This window comes from Mugil cephalus, chromosome 1 (assembly GCF_022458985.1).
Source record: "Mugil cephalus isolate CIBA_MC_2020 chromosome 1, CIBA_Mcephalus_1.1, whole genome shotgun sequence".
In the NCBI taxonomy this organism is placed as follows: Eukaryota; Metazoa; Chordata; class Actinopteri; order Mugiliformes; family Mugilidae; genus Mugil; species Mugil cephalus.
The window spans coordinates 35606323-35628029 of NC_061770.1; the positions used below are offsets into that span (position 1 = coordinate 35606323).

General features: G+C 40.6%; 1 protein-coding gene across 1 annotated transcript; it reads right to left on the minus strand.

Moving 5' to 3' along the window:
• Positions 1-235: 235 nt before the first annotated feature.
• On the minus strand, positions 236-21293 carry ache (acetylcholinesterase). The gene is made up of 9 exons (XM_047594281.1): positions 20944-21293; positions 12048-12575; positions 10904-11127; positions 10144-10404; positions 9789-10011; positions 9048-9293; positions 8423-8615; positions 6232-6401; positions 236-3245 (listed from the first exon to the last, which is right to left on the minus strand). The coding sequence occupies exons 2-9, from the start codon at positions 12478-12480 to the stop codon at positions 3124-3126; spliced, it is 1872 nt and encodes a 623-aa protein (XP_047450237.1). The 5' UTR covers positions 12481-12575; positions 20944-21293; the 3' UTR covers positions 236-3123.
• Between the last annotated feature and the right edge of the window lie 414 nt (positions 21294-21707).

Genomic DNA, 21707 nt, shown 5'->3' on the forward strand with positions numbered 1-21707 from the left:
GTTGGTGAACCACTCCCTTTTTTCCCTCACTAGTCTGATTTTAATATGAAATAACTGCACAAACAGCAACTCTTCTTGTGTTGTCTCTAGTAGCCCGTTGAAAGCCTGAATGATGTCTCACCTCCGCTGCGTCTCCCCTCCCAGACGTTTGGCGTCGGATGGTCCACATTTTAATTAAGCTTTTACAGTTAAATGCGTTTAAACAGAGCCGACAGGTCCCAGAGAGTGACGGCAGTGACTGGACAGAAGCAGCGGGATTTCTTTATTTGTGTTGCTGTAGCTTAACCGAGTCAGCATTCAACATATACAGACATACTGGGAAGCTAGAAGCCTTCAGCACGTATACAACACCAGTGACTGGAACAAACAACACTGAGGCAGAGGACTTAAACCAAGTCAAATAAACACACACACGCAAAAATAAATAAATAAAAGCAAACAAAAAAAAAACCTAATTATATATATATTTATATATATTATATTATATATATGTATCTATAGGTATATAGATATATATATTTACTCAATATTGCTTTTAAAACAAATCCCCTATTCATCACTGTTGCCGTTTTATCACATTATATTTTCATTTAAATATCAAATATATTCATATCTTTGCTGATTTAAGTTATTGCTAACATCAAACATACCTAACATTAGAGATACATAAATGACTTTCATAGTAGTTTTGCTGTAAAGTACAAATTTTTTTACTGAAAATAACAGTCCAGTAGAGTTGAGTAGAGATGGGAGGGTATGGGAGGGGGGGCATGCGTGAGGGGTTGGATTAGGAAGGCTGGGCCCTTGGGGGGTTAAGCAGGGTCTCCTATAGGAGCCTTTCACCTTTTAGACATGAGGTACACTTCCTGTTTTTTTTTTTTGTTTGTTTGTTTTGTTTTATATATATATAATTTTATTTTTAGTCGTCTTTGAAGCTAGACTACACAACTCTGAGCCATAAATAGAAACTTGACATGCGAACGGATTTCTTTTGACGTGAGCCGGTTTTCTCCAGGTCCCTTTCAGTACACTCAAATAAAAAAAAATTAAAAAAAAAAAAAAAAACAACAAAAAAACACACACATATATAGTGATATTAAATGGCAGCAGACACAGACAAAAGATGCACAACTACACACATAAGGTGAAGTGGTAATGTCCACAAAAGAGGCCCCTCAAATTCTGCAGGATTATATATATATATATTATATATATATTATATATATGTACGTATATGTGCATGTATATATATGTGTGTGTATGTGTGTGTGTATTTTTACACATAGAATGCACTGAACTAGATGAGTGTACATGCATTATCCATAAATTCTTCAGTGTATGCTACGCGGAGGTCGCACAATAAAACACACAGGTGAATTCTTCGTAAAGGGTTGTGTCAGACAAATAGAGAAAATAAATAAATGAAAGAATAAATAAATAGTCCAAACCAGACCAAAATGAGGTAATGAGTTTTTTTGTTTGTTTGTTTTTTAACCTCCCAAGACCCATCGTCCTCATATGGGGACGTTACGTTTCAGGTTTGTTGCAGCTTATTCGGCCTTATTTAGGTCGGTTGTCCTCATAAGGAGACACTTTTGTCTTTCATGTACTGGTAGCAAAGGGTCAATACACTTGTTTATTTATGCTAATTAACTTTTCTAATTTGATAGACATGAAAACTTAACAAATTCCCACATAGTCGTTTGAGGACGTTGGGATTTCCTAGTTTCCGATTCTTCTTTTGCATTAAAATAAACAGTTTTATAGTTTGGTTTTGCACATTGGTGACTTAAATTGGAATATACAGTGAAATAATCTCTGTGTTCACATAATTAATTTAAAAAACCCATGATATTTATTTTATTTTTTAATACTTCTTAGGTCCTACTAATCCCAAATTAACAAATGCTTGGGCTCTCAGGAGGTTAAAGTTCTGCAAATCTAAACGTCAGCACACCGAGAGGCCGCTGAGGCTACGAGTTCGTCCCGTTAGTCCAAATCTGAAGCTCTGGGATTTTCTTTCACAATCAAACTGTCGCGACAGATGTAAATTCCATCTGGGTTTGTCGACTAATACTGATGGGGCCCTCCTCTAACGTCTGGTTCAGCCATGGATGCGCCTGATTCTGTTCCAGTGTGAGTACAGTTCCTGCAGTTATATAAGTGAGCATCCATCTCCTCCTCCACCTCCTCCTCCTCCTCCTCCTCCTCCTCCTCCTCGCCTCCATTTTTCAACCACCCGTGAGCCAGAGGCTGAGCCAGCGTTCTGTCACATTACCCGGCCACTGAGTCAATTACTTTGCCTCCATTAGACTAACAAGAAAGGCAGAGGACGGAGGGAGTGGAGGGGAGGGAAGGGGGATGCAGAGAACATGGGAGGAGGAGGAGGAGGAGTGATGCAACTGAGAGTGAGATGAGGAAAGAAGATGAGGAGGATACACGTGAAGGAGGGGCGGTAAAAAGGAAAGAAAAGACGTCCGAGGAGGAAGAGGAGGATGATTGGAGAGGAAGAGTAAAGGGTAGGAGGAAAGGGTGGGGGTATAGAAAATGGAGGCGAGGAGCTGAAGATGGGAGCATGTTTAAAAGAAATAGCGTCGTAACGTCGAGCTGAAAGTTAGCAAAACCGGAGCTATGATACAGAGGTTTTTATGAGTCGTAGAAAAGAAATAAAATAGAAATAAAGGCAGTAGTGGTCATAAAACAAAAAAACAAAAAAAAACAAGCAAAAACTAGGGTGGGGCTAAAAGGCTTTAACAAAAACATAAATACACACACGATGAGCACGGAGACGAGTGGTTTGATTTTCACGGTACATGAGCAGCGGCACGGTGTCCAGGTCTGAAACCCGGGGGAAGCTCCACTCGTATGCACACACACACATTTCAGAGGTAATGACACTCGCTTACAGGTTCTCCAAGTTTCCTCCATAGTCCGTCACTTTCTACAGACAAACCCAGAAATAAAATAAATAAATAGTATAAATAACAAAGACAAAGAGGAGCCTGTTGGAGCGTGTTGTTGTTGTTGTTTCACAGAAAAACATATGAAGGAAGTTCACAGAGGGACTAGGGAGGAAAAGGGCCTCGTCGTTTCCTTTCTTTTCGTTTCGTTTTCGTTTCCTTCTCACATGTCGGTGCAGCGCTCCTGCTTGCTGTAGTGGTCGAACTGACTCTTCCAGTGCATCATGTAGGAAGACCAGCGGTGGAACTCCACCTTCCACTGGCGCTCCGCCTCGTCTATGTTGTCTGAGGAGAGACACGGTGGAAAGAACGGTCAGCAGCTGGTTCTAAGCTTCAAGAGGGAGGATCTGAGGTAAAACGAGCTGGTGTGAAGACAGATGCAATGGGGAGTGGGTTGGGTAGAGGGGTAGAGTGGGGTATTGGGGGGGAGGGTGGGGAGGGTCTCTTCTATTTTCTGTCTGTGTAGTAGGTTCATTGCCAAATAGGTCTAAGTTCCATGTCTATGTATTCTATTTATATTCACATTTCGTTTTGAGTATTTCAGATTCAGGAATTTAAATGAGCATTTAGGCTTTTGCGTGACAAATTAACTTGTGTTATGACATCCAACCACTGCTTTAAAGCCTGTGAAGGTTCTCAGTCATCCAGGTCATGGGTTATACCCAAAATAAATAAAGTCCACTGGACTTGTAGAGTTTCTAGAAGACGTTTTAATCCGAGTAGCTTCTCCAGTTCTGAGCGACTGGTGGGAAGTTGAGGTGTAAATCAGAAAACTTTGTGGCTTAAACTCATCAGAAACTTGCTTGACTCATGGTGTGTCCCATTTGTCCTTAGAATTTCTTAGTTCCCCAGTGGGAATTTTTAACTGGAACGATCCCAGAAGTCGTATTTTCTACTCAGATAGTTGTAGGATCCTCACTACCCCCGAGTTGAGTTTCCAAGATGGCCGCCCCGTGCGTAAACAGTAGTTAGAAGCTCCTGTAATATTCTGTTTATTAGCACCACTGATTGCATTAAATCAGTCATACAGACTTACATATACAGACAGTAATTTAAGTTTGTTATATGGGAACTACAAGCCCATGTCAGGCTAACAACAGCTAAAAACACTAGCCTGGTAAAAAACAAAAATGAGCCAAACATCATCGTGCCAAACTGTTTAAAACTTTTTTTTTTAATAAATTTCTGCCTAAGATGGTCTTGTAGACACTGTAAATAATTAACTTATAAGTTGGTTCAAGTTATCTGTTCCATTTACAATTTATGTTACTTAAATAGCCTAAATTTTGTTTAATATTATAGTTATTATAGTTTTTGAAAAAAAAACAACTTTAATTTCATTCAATTTTCACTCAAAAAATGTAAACATTCAACACACCGAGTTATATTCAGACTAGGCTAGAGTTTTCATGGACGCCACCATTTAGTTTTCTACCTTCTGTAACTGGAACGTAGATAACTCAGGTGATGAATGGTGCTCTGATGAAGCCATTGTCAGTCATACGCTCTGGTCTCAAGGTGTGGACGGTGTTGAAACTTGTTGGGGGCAGTAATTAAGACTGTATTGTAAACTGATGGCAGATTATATCTCAGTCCACCTCCTCTGTTTAGAGAACGTTTCTCCAGTTTCACTTTTTTAGTTCTAGTTGTATCCCATGGTCCGCTTTTTACTACTTATGTTTTAAACCATTTCCTACATCTGAAAAACCACCTCATGAGAGCATAAAAATGATTTAGCTTAAGATATTTGAGAGGTTTTACTAACAGAGTTTCCTATTTAAACCTCACGGGGGTTAACCCTAACTCTAAAAGTCCACTTGCCCTTTGTTAACTCATTTTGGATGCTTTAATGCTTGTTACATACTCCACAAGAAGTTCGAGTTCATTTATTCTTCATAAAAAACTAAAGTGTTGAACTCCCGGGGATGTCCCCGTAAGCCCCTCCCACTGCAGCATATGTCACACTCACTAAGAATTGTGGGAGATGCAGGAGATGAAGAAAGGCAGTTTTCTAATTATTTTCCAATAAGACACACTTGTTGTTATAGACATAGACTTAGACAGACTTTAATGATCCATGAGGGACCATCATAGCTTCGTTGCAAATAAAGGTAAACACTCACAAAATCACAAGAAAGATACATAAAAGATAAAATTAAATTAGATTAAATTAGTAAAATAAAAATTAGCAGTGTAATCATAAAATGATGTGTCCGTCAGATCACGGCATTCATTCAGAATTCAACGGCACCCAGCAAGAAGATCTCCTTTAGCATTACCTGATAGTATCTGCGTTACCCACGCCCACTTCCAATTTCTGACCAATCACAGAACAGTAACTGGATGACCCACGAGACAAAGAAAAGTTCTGCCGGGTTGATGCGTATCCAACATTTTGTTTTTGAAGCCCGAAAAATGAAAACAAACTTCTTGCTTCTTGCAGAGTGTGAAACAAGTTTAAGTCAACTACTCTCTGATCATGTGATAGTAACAACATGGACGCCTCCTAACCCTAACCCTAGCCCTAAAGCCTAACCCTAGGTACTAACCCTAAGGCCTAACCCTAACTACAAACCCTAAGGCCTAACCCTAGGTACTAACCCTAAGAACTAACCCTAAGGCCTAACCCTAACTACAAACCCTAAGGCCTAACCCTAACGACAAACACTAAGGCCTAACCCTAGGTACTAACCCTAAGGCCTAACCCTAGGTACTAACCTAACTACAAACCCTTAGGCCTAACCCTAGGTACCAACCCTAAGGCCTAACCCTAACGACAAACACTAAGGCCTAACCCTAGGTACTAACCCTAAGGCCTAACCCTAGGTACTAACCCTAAGGCCTAACCTTAACTACAAACCCTGAAACCTAACCCTAGGTACTAACCCTAACTACAAACCCTAAGGCCTAACCCTGGGTACTAACCCTAAGCCCTAACCCTAAATCCTAGCCCTAACGCCTAACCCTAGGTACTAACCCTAAGGCCTAACCCTAGGTACTAACCATAGCTCCTGAATCCTAACCCTAAGTCCTAACTCTAACCCTAAGTCCTAACCCTAAATCCTAACCCTAGGTGTGAAAGTGAAATACTAAAGATGAAGCCATGTCAGTCCTGAAATAAACCTTTTATGTTTATTCTTAAATATTTTCTCTTTTACTGTGCCTTAATTTGTATCTTCTGTGTTGGAGAATTTACTCGTAAAAGCCTTTCAGGAACACTTTCAGCTACGCTGTGTGTCGGACACACGTCCCGATCAGAGCTGGAACTCACCGGTGATGTTGAGGAGACGTGGCAGGAAGCGATTCCAGAAAGCACACATCTGGTTCCTCAGGCCTTTGTGGATCTTCAGCGGTTCAGTGTTGAGTCCTACGTGCTTCTGCTCGCTGAGAGTGAACTGGGGCCAGCGTTTCCCCCTATCCCCCAGCCCTTCATTGGGATTTCTGTCAGGCAGCGGTAGAGGAGACAGAGAAAGAGCAAGAAGGGATATTACTATGGAACAAAAGTGACTGATAACATTGTCTCTGCACTCCATGGGAACTTTCTCTGAAGTATTTCCCTCGGATCATTATAGTACAAGGTTCAAACCAGGAGTAGTAGGTTTTTACTAAGAAGGGACGTCTGTATCAGGAGATTGGTATTAAGGCTTAATAAATCCCTGTGTGGATGTATTTTATCAATCAATCAATAAAACTTTATTTATAGAGCACTGTTCATATGAAAGATGAACCCAAAGTGCTTTACAAAAATAATAAAATGACTGAAATTCAATTAAAAGCCATACTAAAGAGATAAAAAAAATAACTTAAAGTAAAAACATAAAATTCAATTAATAACCAGACTGAAAATGTAAAAAATAATAAAAGAAGTTAAAGTCAGTGGAAAGCCATAATAAAATAATTTAAACTTAGTTAAAAGCCAGACTAAAAAGTTAAAATGATAAAATGAATTAAATTCAGTTAAAAGACATACTAAAAAGGTAAAAATAATAAAACAAGTTTAAGTTAGTTAAAAGCCACACCAAACAGATACAATGATAAAATGAATAACATTCAATAAATAACTAAAAATGTAGGTCTTTAGCTTGCTTTTAAAAATGTCTACTTTATAGAGCAGAGAGGAAATTCCTTGTACAGATTTATTATGAATAATGAAGAATTTTGATTTAGTAGATTTCGTTGTTAACACAGTTTAAAAGCTGCTCATTTATTTATTCAGATTTATTTATTTAGTCCAAACCAATCCAGCTCTAAAGCTTGTTGTTCTCTTGGTATGTACAGAGAAATTAGTTCCTTTTGTGGAGGCGGGCATCACTACACCCCCTCCAACTTCGTGTATCTCTGGTGAATAGTTTTAAACTTTACAGTCTACATGGTGTCATTACAGTAATTTCTCCCGCGTCTCTCCAAGTGAAAATTTAACGTGCAGCAAATTGCAAATACTTGCCGGATTATGAAAGTTGTAGTTATTCTGGAAAAAAAAATATTGTATAGTCAAAATAAGAAAAATATGTTTCCTACAAAATTTCATGAGACCCTAGCATGGGATCCCATGATGCTATCCAAGCTATTTAAAACTATTTCTACACCATATGGCGCATAGAATAAGAGCGTGGGTTTTGTATCGTTCTTTCTTTAAACTACTGTGTCATTAATGTCGTTAAATCAGTGAATAACTTTAATTCATAGTAAACTGTTGACATTGCTAGCTAGCTCACATTTACGTCTGGAGTCATTTCCTTTGGGTTTTGACTAAATTAATTTTTAAATGATTGTCTTTATGGTATAAAAAGATCAAAAGCCCAAACACCAGGTTTTAAAAAGTGTCTCTAACGTTTATTATTATTATTATTATTATTATTATTATTTTTAGTGAACAACACAAATAGCTTCTCATGCTACGTGAGTTGTCTGGTTGTCAGGTTAAATTCAGAACAGAGCAGGTGTGGAGGGTCGGAGGGGGGGCGTTTTGGGAAGGGGAGGGTGGGAGAGATGCTTTCGGGAGCAGTAGGAAACAATGCAAGCACAACGTTGTTTGAAACATGTAAAAATATCTGTGGTTGGTTATGACACCCCGGTGGGCTGCCATAGTATTAACATTGTATTGGAAACACTGTGTTATTTTGGCCTACACTGCATATGTGAGGTACCACAGACACAAAGAAGCTCTGCAGATGGACAGATAAACAAGACCACAAGACACAGAAAGACGAAGGCAACGGGAGGAGAGGGTAGATAGTGGTTGGCTCTGCAACACAGCTGAGGTTAGTTATGCTTAAATAACGATCCTGATTATTCCAAAAGCATCACATCCACATTGAATTGTCTCCAAACTCTTGCTTCATGGGACGTTCTTCCTCAGCTATTTAAGTGCATCCCTGTATTGAACATATGGAGGCAGGACATTTGGTTCTTTAGTTGGGTGCATTTAACCGATTTAAGTTGCAAATCCTTTCATGTCTCACCCAGTCCTTGCAAAGTTAGCCCAGTACTTCATCATGCGTCGGCTCAGTTTCTCTTCTTCTTGGGTGTAGTTGAGATCCCTTTTCAGAGGAAGGCCGAAGACGAACTCTATCTCGTAGCCGTGGATCACACCCATCCACTCAGGCCAGGCCAGGTTGGATGCCCGGTGGTCGAAAAGGTAGAGGTAGATCCCCCCTTTAAGGAGCAAAATATGGGGGAAAATATATATAACGATGATGCATCCCGTTTTACTAGTTTTGCATTTGTAGAAGAGAGAAATATTCTCGTGTTTTGTTTTCAACTGTGAAATGTATGTTGACATTCTTAGTGTAAAATATGAGTTTTATACTCAAGGAAGCAACAGTGGTTCCAACTTATTGGATCTGGTCTTGGTGGCGACATCCTGAGTTATCTCTAAATGCCTTAAGATATGTTTGGAAGCTGAATTGTTGCCTCCCAGGTGATTATCCAACTCTATGCATTCAAGAAATGGACATAGAGCTCATAGTACAAATTTTTTTTTTTTTTTAAATCCAGGAATAAATGCAAAACTTTTAAATGAAGTGAAGAAGTGTTACTTATACATACAAATCAAGTGTGAAATGAAACATACAACCGCTATGGTACCTTGCATGTTTCCTCCACTGTTGATCACCCCAAAGCCAGGTCCTCCCACGTTAGCCTTGTGGGCATTGTGTTGAGCGTAGGCACGAGCGAAGTGGGCCAGAGGGCAGATGACGTTGTGGTCGCCCACAATGTCGTCCATGGCGTCACGGTTTTTCATCCCGTTGTTCTCATCCATCCAGTCGGTATACTGCAACACCACTGCCTCCAGGCCAATATCATTGGCGTGCGGTACGCTCAGCTTAACACCTGGTAAGATGGAATATTTATTTTAGATTTTATGGGTGTAACTTCTATTTGCATTTTACAGTCTATTGCCTTACTTCCTGATTTGCATTGAATAAATCGTCAGATCTGGGTTTCACTCAAAACTAAGCTTTTAGGACTGTGAGAGCAATGTATAGTCCATTTTTCAAACTGTTTATTTGTCTGTGAAGGTTCTCAGTCATCCAGGTCATGGTAATCCAAAAGGCCTTCTTCAGTTCTAAGTGACTGGTAGGAAGTGGAGGTTTAAATAGTGGGTAAAACCCATCAGGAACTGGTGCAACTAGCTGTTAATGGAAACACAGAACTTGAAGAAGCTACTCAGATAAGAGGTGAAACATTTTCTCGAAACTCTGCAAATCCAGTCGCCTTGTGAACTTTTTGAATTACTTTGCGTTTCCTTTTGCAAAGCTGACTACACATACAGCTCTAACCTACTTTGTGCAAATCCTGGAACAGAAATGTTGTGTTGGAATTCACCTTCCAGGAAGTCGTCCCTGGAGATGAGACTCTCGTTGTCCTTGCTGAAGCCTGGCGCTCCATAGAGCAGGAAGTAGGAGCCCTCGTCCTGGTTGACTCCAAGGAGGATCTGAGTGTCTTTGAAGTTGCCTGAGTTGAGCATGGCCTCGGGCGTGTCGGGCAGAACCTCACCATCCACAACAGGCACGAATGAAAACCGGAAAAGGGCCGACCATGGCAGAACCTGCTCGGAACAGGATGAACAAATCCGAAAGTTGACATCAGTATACCATGAGTCTTAAATTATGTCATTATTTTCAATGCATTCAAATGGGGACGTTGTATTGAAACTGTGTTGTAATGAAGTCTGCATTACCTGCCATTCCTGGTCAATGAGCTCCTTTGGACTTTTACCACGCAGACAGTCCACCAGCTCGGTGTCGTTGCCTCCGTTGCAGCCAACCAGCTTGCCCAGCAGAGTGGCACGTCTACGGGCCTCAGCGGGGCTAACCGAGGCCCAAGGACAGTTGGGGACCCCACTCTGCAGTATGGCCCTGGTGAAGGTTGGCCGGCTGTCTGGAGACAACAGGTGGAATCCTACAGAAGCACCACCAGCACTCTCGCCGAAGATAGTCACCTGTTTGACACATAAAATGAGAACGAATGGAGATCAAGATTCATTTTTATCTTAAATCATATGTAAAAGAAGGGATTTCCTCATTGGTATTGGGCTTATTTTTTAGTTTTATTTTAAACCAAAACCACGTCTCTGTAGCGTTCTTTCTCTTCAGTGGCTAGCTGCCAAAAACTGAAGTAAGAGTAGAAAAAGAAGAACCAAAATCATGGGACCAAACATATCTGCTGCGATTGGCAAAACACTGAACGTTACGTTTTAAAGAAGAGAAAAGTTTCCTGGAGAAAATCTTCCAGTGAGGGTTAAGGAGTTTATGACTAGAGCATTTCTGGAGTACAAGGTACTCAAGGTACAAACTATTCTCTCCACACTAAATAGACTTTGACTTAATGAAAATTAAAAATTTATTGTCTGAATCCAGTTGACTGTAGGAAAAGACGAGGAAATGCTCAACAAAAAATCTTGATGGGGACATCCTGGGTTAACACAATGCAAAACCAACCTGTTTGGGGTTTCCGCCAAAGAAATGGATGTTGTCTTGCACCCACTGCAGCGCCATCCTCTGGTCCAGCAGGCCCACGTTGCCGGGAGCCTCGTTGGAGCCGTGCAGAGCAAGGAAACCAAAGGCACCGATCCGGTAATTCATGGAGACCACAATGACTGTCTCACTGTGAGCTAGGTAACGGCCGTCGTACACATCCAAAGAAGAAGAGCCACTGTAGAACCCTGAAAGATAAGATAAGATGGCGCTATCTTTCAGATGGTTCGTTCTCGGCTCTGTTTAGTTTAACTCCAATTAAGGCGTATACATGCCAGTGTAGATACCAGATCTGATCAGGGACTATCCAGCCCATAGTCGTTAGGGATGGGGACATCACGTTTATAATTGGCTGGACAACAGGTAGAAGTGGAAGAGAGGTTAGCAGGTTAGCAGTTTAGCAGTTAGCGGTTGTTATCGAAGCAGAGCAACTTATTGGTTTTGTTTTGTCCCTTTAATCTTTGGATAAATTGATAAAAGCTGTATTATTTAATCTTTTTCAGGATAAAACGTATTCAATCTTTTTGCGATTACTATACGAATGAGTGGACTGAACTCAAATTATTTTATTATTTTATATTTTTTATGAATAATGTGCCGTCATCGTATTTGTTTTTGTTCTGTGGAAAAGTAAAAATTGTAAATAAAAGACTTTATCGAGCTATCTCTTCCATCTCTTATATTAAACGCGTGTTGTCCAACCAGGAAGTGATTTTGGAACCTGAGCCGAACGTAGCTGAACACATAGTTGACGTCATCTAGAAGCGCCGGATACTCCCCAACCGATCTGGTACCTACACTGGGGAAAATCGATTTCCACTCACATTATTTTGGAATCCTAGTCGGATAAGGAGAACTCCGATATAAGGCGGAGTAACACACTTACATGAGCTTAGGTTGTCCAGTTAAAGTCGGACTAAGGCAATAATTAGTTGTTTTTTTTTTCATCTGCATGTAAACGTACTGTTATTCACATTCTAATATCTTCTAGGTTGTGGTTTCTCACTTTGCTCTGTCTTTACTTCATAACCTAAAATGTTTCTGCAGGTAATGCTGACCCAGTAATGGAAGAATGAACCATGCATAGCCTTAAGTCTTGATCAAGTACCTCCGCCGTAGATCCACACCATGACTGTGAGGTTGTGTGGTCTCATTGAAGCGGGCACCCAGATATTGAGGTACAGGCAGTCCTCACTCATCTCTTTGTTAGGGTTCCACATCTCAGTGCCTGGGAAGCCGGGGTATGACATATCCACGAACTGGTAGCAGGCGTTAGGGTAGGCCTTGGCCTCATACACCCCCGTCCACGGACGCTTGGGCTGTGCAGGACGGAAACGCCGCTTCCCAACCGGCGGCTCACCAAAAGGGATGCCCAGGAAAGCGGTGACGTAGCTGCGGTCCGGCACCGGTAAACGAAAGCCGCGAACCTGACCGCTGCGCGTCTGAACAACAAGGTCTGCATCGCTCTGGGAGAAGCAGGAGGGGAGGACGAGAAACAGGAGGAAGAGCGAGGGGAGAAGGAGAAGAACCGGCGACTGCATGATGGACGACAACGACAGTCTGTGTGGCTGGAGCTGTGGTTGGGATTCTGTCTCCAATTAGGGAGGGCAGTTTTCTGCTCTGCTTCCCCTCAGATCTGTGGAAAGACAGAGATAGAGAAAGTAATTTGATTATGGTGAAGGAGAGTGATGAAGAAGAAACTGAAAAAGGGGGGAGGGAGAAATCAGATGAGGACGGGGATAAGAAGACGAGGTCAAAGTAGGGCCGGGCGGTAGGACCAAAAATATATATCATGGTATTTTTCAAAGTTCTGATGGTATATTATGGTATTTTGCTGTGTAATTAAATTTTATACTAAAAATTCATATCATAACAAAAAAAAAAAACAGTATGTACCGGTACACCACCCAGCCCTAGGTCAAAGTATCATCACCGTAGATTCAAACATTCTGTCAGACGATGCAATAATTACATTTTCTGACTGAAACCATATATTAAAACTTTGTCTTTGGGATCCTATGCACTTAGCTATGTCGGTGGAGACAGACAGGAAGTAGTGGATATCAAGATGGAGGCGACAATCTGTAGCAAAGGACTCCTTTATAGAGCCTTTATAGTTTAGTCTACATCTTAAAGAAAACCATACGTACAGCAACAAATTAGCTCTTCATGAATTAGTTCTTCATATGTAGCTTGTTAATGTCTTATATTCATACTTTATGCCTGGTTAAACACCTGTATGTACATAAGAAACTCAGTTTTTGTGTTTTATGTGTAGGGACAGAAATGTCGTGTAAGTAAGATAAATAGATTATTGACATCTTCTTAAAATGAAGGCCCAAGTGATTTTTTTCACAAAAAACGGAACCAAATATTGAATATACTTATTATTAAAAATCATTTTGTCAAAGAAAATGAAATTGACGCTATTATTTTAGGATACATATACATAAAAGATCACGGTATAGACCTATTCTATTGGAAAGATAAATGAGTTATTTTGTGATTTAGAGCTATATGGAAAATAAAATTAAATAAAATTCACTTGACCTTCGAGGGGGGAGCGACGGGGCAAAAAACACTGGCTATCAATCTCGCTTTTATCGATGTCACATAATCACGTTTGAATCATGTGGGGACGTCCAGATTGGTTTTGGCAGATTGGTACAAGGCGACAACTCCACATGAAAATGAAGAAAGACGACATTTTCTTCTTCTTTTTTGGTGGTGGCTGACTAAAGTCAGAAAATGGAAGAAGAGGAAGAAGAAGAATGGCTAAGCACGGCTGTCGCGTGGAAGGACTTTACTGTGTACGATGAAGTCGGCCAGTCAGTAAACCGTAAAGCATCACAACGTTGCTGCCTGTAGCGCTGTGCAGCCGCTGACCCATCACAGAGTCAGCATGGACACCGGGGAAGGGAAGGGGAAGCTCTACGGGAAGACCGGCTGGCAGAGGCATCGTATCAGTGTGTACGGCTGTTATTGGGGAAAAGTAACGGGTTTTATGAAGCTGCAGTGAACAAGCACACACCTCCACACAACCTCGCGTGAGTGTAGCTGAAGGGCTCACTTCACTTCTGTGCTACTCTGTGGGAGTGTGTAGCTCAGCACCAGGCTTGGTTAAAGATGAAATTCATATATTCATCACATACACCAATCAGCCAGAATATTATGACCACTGACAGGGGGAAGTAAATGACATTAAAACCATCTTAAAACCGTCTATTCAGTGTTCTCCTGCTTTTGGACCTGGCGTTCATTCATGTGGATGTTATTTAGACGTGCAGCACCCAGACCTAGACCAGACCAGGCCAGGCGCCCCCACCCCACAAAAAGCAGCCCTTTGTGGCTTTGTGTGGACAACAGATTTTTTTCTGAAGAAGAGATAATACCTGTGGTGTAAGTGGTCTGAACTGGGACATAAAAACTTGGCACCAAAAGAGTCGATAAGAACGAAGTCTAATGACATCGATGAGGTGAACCAGCTGGAACCGGTTCCCGATGGCCACACTGTTATGCCTGATCGGTGCATACAGAGAGTTTGCAGAGAAAGATGGAGAAAACACTGTTAGCTAATGGCTAGCGCTCACACTTTGCACACTGTTAACGGCTATGTCTCGCATTCGCAAACCTCAGGAAATCTGAAGAAATAACCAGCGTTAATACTCATCGTGGAACTGACTTCACTATCCATGAATGTTTATTGCTATTATTGATATTTGGTTGATTTTTGGCAGCTTAGGCTAAAACAGAAGAGGCAGAAGTTGTTGGTCGGTGGTTTAGGGCGTACCTAACTACGACAGATCATGCCCAGGACACCCCTTCTGCGCAGCAATGAAGTCATCTGTTTGGGTAAGGCAGTAAGATGGATGAGCCATGCCGGAGTTTAATACTTGGACATTTGGGAGGTCTCTGTGGGACGCTGCAAAGGCAAGCTCCTGTTTATTTTTTTTTACCTCGTAGTGAAAATAAAACCCTATTCCCGTTGACCATATTTATGTTGTGTTTGTGTCACCGATAATGTGCGTGTGTGCCAACGAGAAAGTTGGCACGACGGAAATAGATTTGCTATACCGCATACAAGAGAGAGGCAGTGCTCACAAATAGCCTTGATACTCACAAATGCAACACACACACACACACACGTTTGTATGGCTATCTTTGTGAGGACCCTTATCCTAATCCCAACTAATGAGGCCTTTACCCAAAAATCAAACCCTCAACGGTCCCATTTTGCACCAAATGTCCTCACTCAGATGGTGTAAAACCCCCAAACTGGTCCTCAGAAAGATGGCTGTACAGGAGCACACACACACACATAAACACACACACACATACACATGCACAGCTGCCTCCTCTCAGCTGATTCTGTCACTCTGACAACCTTACATTGCGAAACATAAACACCGGGCTCACCGGCCCGTCAGGAGGAAGACAAACGACACCGGGCGTCGTTGCCTTCGTAGCCAAACACAAAATCGGAGGTTGTAAGCGTTCGGAACCGTCATCACTTAGAAATAATCACAAAGCGTGGCGACGCACATTTATATAACCCAGACCTTCGTGGACACTTGTGGCCTCCAAATTCACTAGATCCCAAACTGATCAAGCATCTGTGGGATGATCCACCATAAAGGACCCTCCCTTTAACTCACCCACTAACAACATCCTCTTAACAGACACCAGAAGACACCAAACTGTTTTGGAGGCACAAGGGAGACCTACACAATATTAGGAAGGTGGTCATAATGTTATGCCTGATTGGTGTGGGGAGAAGCTGCCACTCATCTGGGCAGAAACTTGTATCATGGCATGGAGCACACATCCCGTGTGAACTACTTTGAGAGGTGAAGCCCTGCTTTATTAAAGAAAATGAACTCATGTGCGTCCGCAACGAGACAAGTGGAGTTTTTCCTACGGAGGAAACAGACAGTGAACGCATCCATGTGAGAATCCGTGATGAAGAAGGGATGAATGGATTGGTAATTGACTTTGCTGCTGCCCTCTTCTTTTCGTTGTTTTACAATTTAGACGTTGTTAGGTTCATGAAAATCTTTCAAAGCACTTTCAAAAACACCGCCACTCAAAACGTCACGTTACTAGAGCAGATTTTTGACGCTTTCCTCTTTACTTCGCTTTAGATTCTGCTTGCTCTCCACAACGCTGATAATAGATAAATTCACAATTTCTGGCTGAGGGAAATAATAATAGAGAGTGTGTTTTAGGGATGTATTGTGAGAGGGTTAAAAATCGCTACAAATGTGTAACGATTCAAATCAAAAAATAATAATAATCGCAATACCCTTTTTAAACAGCAGAGGGCGTAATCTAGATTTTGTCAGGTATTCAGACGAAATATGCTGATCTTAAAATCCCAAAACAAAACACGTAAATACCGAACTAGGAACACATTCAAGTTTGCTTATTTGAAGAGATTTTGTTTATTTGTGTTACTCATTTAGTTATTTTTTACGTGGGATTCGTTTTAAAGATCCGTTTTCTTTTTGTTGTTGTTAAGATAAAATATAAGTTTCTTTTAAGAAGAGGACATATTATTGCACAGTTTACGCTACTTAGAGAAATAAAATTTATAGTAATTTGTACTTTTTATATGCATATATATATATATATTTATATATACATTACATATACATATTAAATATGCATTAATAGAATAGTTTATGTTTTGAAGTTACATCCCATCTCAGAAATGTGTTTTTTGTCTAAGAAATAATAAAGGAATCTTTTTCTGTCACAACTTGTCTGCGAGCTCATTCCGATTTTGTGAGAAAATCGTGTCAAACTGTAAGTTGAGTGTATCACTACAACCCTTTAATTGCGTGCCAAAAAGAAAAAAAAGAAAAAATAGTTTATGGAGTTAAAGATTAAAAATAAACTTTGACTGCACTAGTAAAATAAGCAATTGCATTCCCACATCATGACAGAACAGTGAAAACAGCTATCTGTGTTCATGGAGGTGGTCACAATGGTACCAAAACTGGCTGCAAATAATACTGGAAGCTGCGCAGACCACTGTTCAAAAATAGACAGAAAATAAATAGATCCTATTAAAATTACAGGTTCATCAGCTTCAGAAGTGTTGACAGGTCTATTTTTGACTCCTGGACTGAACCACGCCGGTGGATTCCCTGCGCTTCCAGTGATTTTGAGTTGCAGACTCGTTCTCGGTGGTTTCCTCCGTACGGCATATTGTTTTAGTGCCATCCCCGACAACTGCCGTGCGTCGGTGTCATCGCCGACAGCTGCAGAGTCTCACAACAATCATTTTCGTCACGGAATGAAGAGGGAGACACTGGCTGGAGAGGCTCGGGCCCGGGTTAGGAGAAAGTATGTCACTTCTCAAATTAGCCATGGGGAATTTGTGTATGAAGTTCACAGGAGGATTGGTTTCACTGGGGGTGAGTGTAAGTCATGTGTCTCAGGATAAAGCACTGGGGAGGGAAGATGAAACCAGTGTAAAAATATATAATATATAATGCAGCGCCGGTTAAAAGCGTTTGCGCCCGCACAACTTTCCAAAAAGAACCACAGAAATATTACACTTTGGTATTTGTTTATGCAGGAAAATGAGGCAATATTACATATCTGTGAGTTGCACTTCACAAGTTAATTTCCAGGCTGAATTAGAATTCTCCTTTACGATAAACATTAAGAGGCTGAGGGGTGGTTCAGTTCCTCGTTTAGTTTCTATAAATCGAGGATTTGTCTCAGTCTGATCTTCTCAACATGTTTGTGTTGAAGTGTGTGATGGCAACAGACAAAGGAGCTTTGATCTGAGGAGCTCAGAAAAAGATTTGTTGTTGCTCATCAGGCTGGAAAAGGTTCCAAAACCATCTGTAAAGAGTCTGGAAGCCACAAATAATCCACAGAGAGTCAGACAGATTGAAGACGACTGTTCCCCTCCACAGGAGTGGTCCACCAACAAACACCACTCCATCATAGTGGGAGAGGAACCAGAGGAACCCAGGGGAACTTCTAAGCAGCTAAAGGCCTCTCTCTCATTGGCTGATGTTATTGCTGCATCTGGTCATTATTGATGGACCAATGAATGAATGAACTCTACCAGTGAACTCTAAAAGAAAATGACAGGACATGAGTCCAGACTGGGTCATCCAGTACGACCAACTTGCTGCAACCAAGGCAACAAAGGCTTCAGTCAAGGTTTAGTTCTGGAGGGAACTTAAAAGGACTTAAATCTAGAAAATGAAGCCAATCAGACAGAGATTTGTAAATTATGCTCAGTATATGTTTGATTAAGAGGTAATAGGAGATTATTGTTCAATACAAGGCTGCACCCAGACAACAACAAACAAACAAACAAACAAAGAAACACTGAAGCTGCGTTTAAAACAAGGAGAGAAAAATCTTCCAGATAGAGTTAGTTTTCTGGAGCCCAGGTACGAGCTAACCTCTCCTCACTACATTAACGTCCTGAGACCCAACCATTTGTTTGGAATGCATCTAATTTCTTTAGATGAGATTAAGATCTTGATGTATTTGACGATTAGTAAGACCTAAGACGTATAAAAAAAATAAGCATCATCTTTGACCTGGGAGCTGTTTTTGAAGTAAATAATGTGAACACGGGGATTATTTCACTGTATATCACAATTTAAGTCACCAATGTATAAAACCAAACTATAAAACAGTTTATTTTAACGCAAAAGAAGAATTGAAAACAATGAAATCCCAACGTGCTCATACGAGGACGTGTGAATTTGTTAAATTTTCGTTTTTATATCAAACTAGAAAAGTTCAAAAGAATAAATAAATACGTGTACTGACCCTTCGCTACCAGTACATGGCAGATGTCTCCTCGTGAGAACAACACATCTAAATGAAGCAGAATGTAATGTCCACACATGAGGACAACGGGTCTCAACTATGATAGAAATATTTATTGGATTCAATCAAGGCGCACGGTGCACATGTGATCCAGGAGAAAACAAGAAAAGCCATTTAGCTTGGATCAGGCCTCAGCCTCTCACTCCAAAAAATAAACCAAGCTAAGCTAATCCCTCCATGTTTGGGTGCACAGAGAACGTTGGCACAAGAATTCAGGATGAAGTCGTCCCAAGGAATTCCTTCACAAGTACAAGTCAGATCGAATCACGACACAATAATTCAGACTCAATCAGACGTAGACGTAAGCTGCATGACCCGCGGTGTAGGAGCCAGAGACTAAAAATGCAGAGTCAGCTTTCTCGTCACTGTCCTGACGGCTGCCTCGTGCATTTACAGGGTTTGACGAATGAGTAGCTCTCGTAAAACGGTCGCATTGATTGCACCGCAGATAAGGAACATGTATCGCTCGCAAACAACCTGCAGCCATGAGCGAGAAATTCATTCAGTCGTTGTCTGTAACCACAAAAAATATGGAGAGAATCTATTAAAAATCTATTAAAACAAACCCAAAGCCCAGAAATAACAATTATTACCAAAAAAAACATCTTGCCACTTGTCCAAAACTGCGGAAATAGATATGACAATACAGCCATAATCACAATAAAATCCATTTAAAAATATTCAAATTTTAATATTTGTACTATTATATTATATTCCAATTGTAAAAATCCTTATTGACACAGGTCACGTAAACGTAACGTATCAGCATAATAACCTGTGAGTAACGGCGACGGATGTTTCCCTTCGTTTTAGTGAGAACTATTGTTTTACAAAACATTTTATGCTCAACCCTGAAACGCCTTAAGAAAAATAAGTTAAATTTCCCCATGTTGCTGCCGTCTCTGAGAGTATTTTCATTTTAAAAATTCAAAAATTAAATTTGAAGTTCAAGGCATTTTTCTTTATCGCGTGTCGAGAAACTAAAACTATCTACAATTAAAAACTAAAAATCGTTAGAAGACAGAAACAAAAAAAGAAGTGGACGATTTTTCAAAAAATATTTTGCAACTGGAAGTTGCCGTTTTCAAAGTAAGAGCACGTATGAGGACGGTTTACGGCGAGAGCGCCGAAATATACGACTTCTACCTCTGGTTCCCCTAGCTAGCCCAGGCTAAAATGTCATTTGAACGTTACTCTGAAACATGATTTTTGACGCGATGGCAAAACAAGCCTTGTCATCTGCAGAAATCTCTGCACGCATATCAGTTAATGTTAGCTAGTAGCTAACTATTACCTGATTAGATGTAGTTATTTTGAAGTAGCTTAGTTTTTCTGCAGTCATGTCCTCTTCCCTGAGACAAACTTTTAGTGTTTCAAAAAACAACGAACTGATCCATGTCCATCAACGTCTGTTACACAGCGCCATCCTCATACATACGTGCTCTTACTTTGAAAACAACAACTTCGGTCGCACAATATGAAAAATGCCTTGAATTTCGTTTCATTTCATTTTTGAATTTTTAAAATGAAATGCTGTTTTTTTCAAAAAAATAAAGTTTTCTGAAAGGAAAATCTAATATCTAATAAAATATACACGGATCCTTACAGAGGGAGCCAGACTGACGAGGTACAAGTATAAAATGATGATGCACCGGCGTAGGCTACATACGTAGGCCACCTCGTCTACAGTACTATGAATGAGCCTTTATTCTACTGTGCTCATAAGCAAGGCAGCCGCGTGGAAGGTTCAGTTCCGCGGGGCACCAGGTGACAGAGACAGAGGGTCCGTAACCATGGCGACCTCTCAACGATTAATTAAACATCAATCAGTGACCGTGCACGAGATAAACAAGGCTTCGGTAAAATTAATGCGTGAAGTGCACGAGTCCGCGTTCGTCATTTTCAACACAGGCATGGTGAGAAAAATAAATAATAATGAAAATCGTAATAAAAAAAATAAATAAAACGTTAAGACCAAATTGTCTTCTGCGTTACGTGCATTTGTATTTATTTATTTATTTTTTTGCATCAATTAATTAATTAATTAATTTACAACAGCTGCGTATCCGTGTATAACGCTCGAACATTCTCAGGTGGAGGCAGATATTGTGCGCCAGTGTTTGGTTTGCCGTCCTTACCCGGATACTCGTGCGAAGAAAAGCCCGAGACGACGACTCTCTTGCTGGGGAAGAAGGGGAAGGAGGGAAGAAGAAGACGGCTTATTTTTCTTTTCCCTTGTGCTCGCTCCGCCTGGACATTCGCGCAAAGCGAAAGGAGACACGGCACAAATTATGATAGTAGTGAAAATAATAATAAATATATAATTAATTAAAAAATGTTTCCTCCCCCTTAGGAAAAGAGGAGGCGTCGAGGTGCTGTCGCTAGTGTCTCCTCCGGGTCTCCTCCCAGCAGACTGGACCAAATAGTCGCTCCTCCGGACCGTACAGCTGCGACGATAGGGGGAGACTGCTCCTAATAAATACCGCCTGTAAACATGGGGACAACACATTCTCTCGCGAGATCACAGCAAATATCATCTTCCACGCTTGTGTGTTTGTGTGTGTGTGTGCGTGTGTCTGGGTTTAACTAAGCAAATAGATAGGAGCCTCCTATTAGATAATTACAGCATCTTTCAGCTGGAAACGAGTTATTTGACTGCAACTGATGCAATGAGGAGTCGAAGTTCTTAATTTCAACCCTGGAGTGTTATTGTAGGTCATGACTGTTTTATTTTTGAAACATATTTCCAAATTTCATTATTAATGTTGTTTTTCTTTTTTGAGTTCAGCTTAGTTTATTCAATTAGCATTTAACCCTCTAGATCAGCAGACATTCAGCTTTCATCTTGAAAAATCAAATCCTTTTTTTTCAGAGCTGATTTCTATATTCTTGTATAAACAAG

Coding starts and splice junctions, on each gene's coding strand:
- ache (XM_047594281.1), bottom strand. CDS start 12,480: ATGCAGTCGCCGGTTCTTCTCCTTCTCCCCTCGCTCTTCCTCCTGTTT. Junction 10,405..10,903: donor TTGGCGGAAACCCCAAACAG/GTTGGTTTTGCA, acceptor TGTGTCAAACAG/GTGACTATCTTCGGCGAGAG. Junction 8,616..9,047: donor CAGTGGAGGAAACATGCAAG/GTACCATAGCGG, acceptor TGCTCCTTAAAG/GGGGGATCTACCTCTACCTT.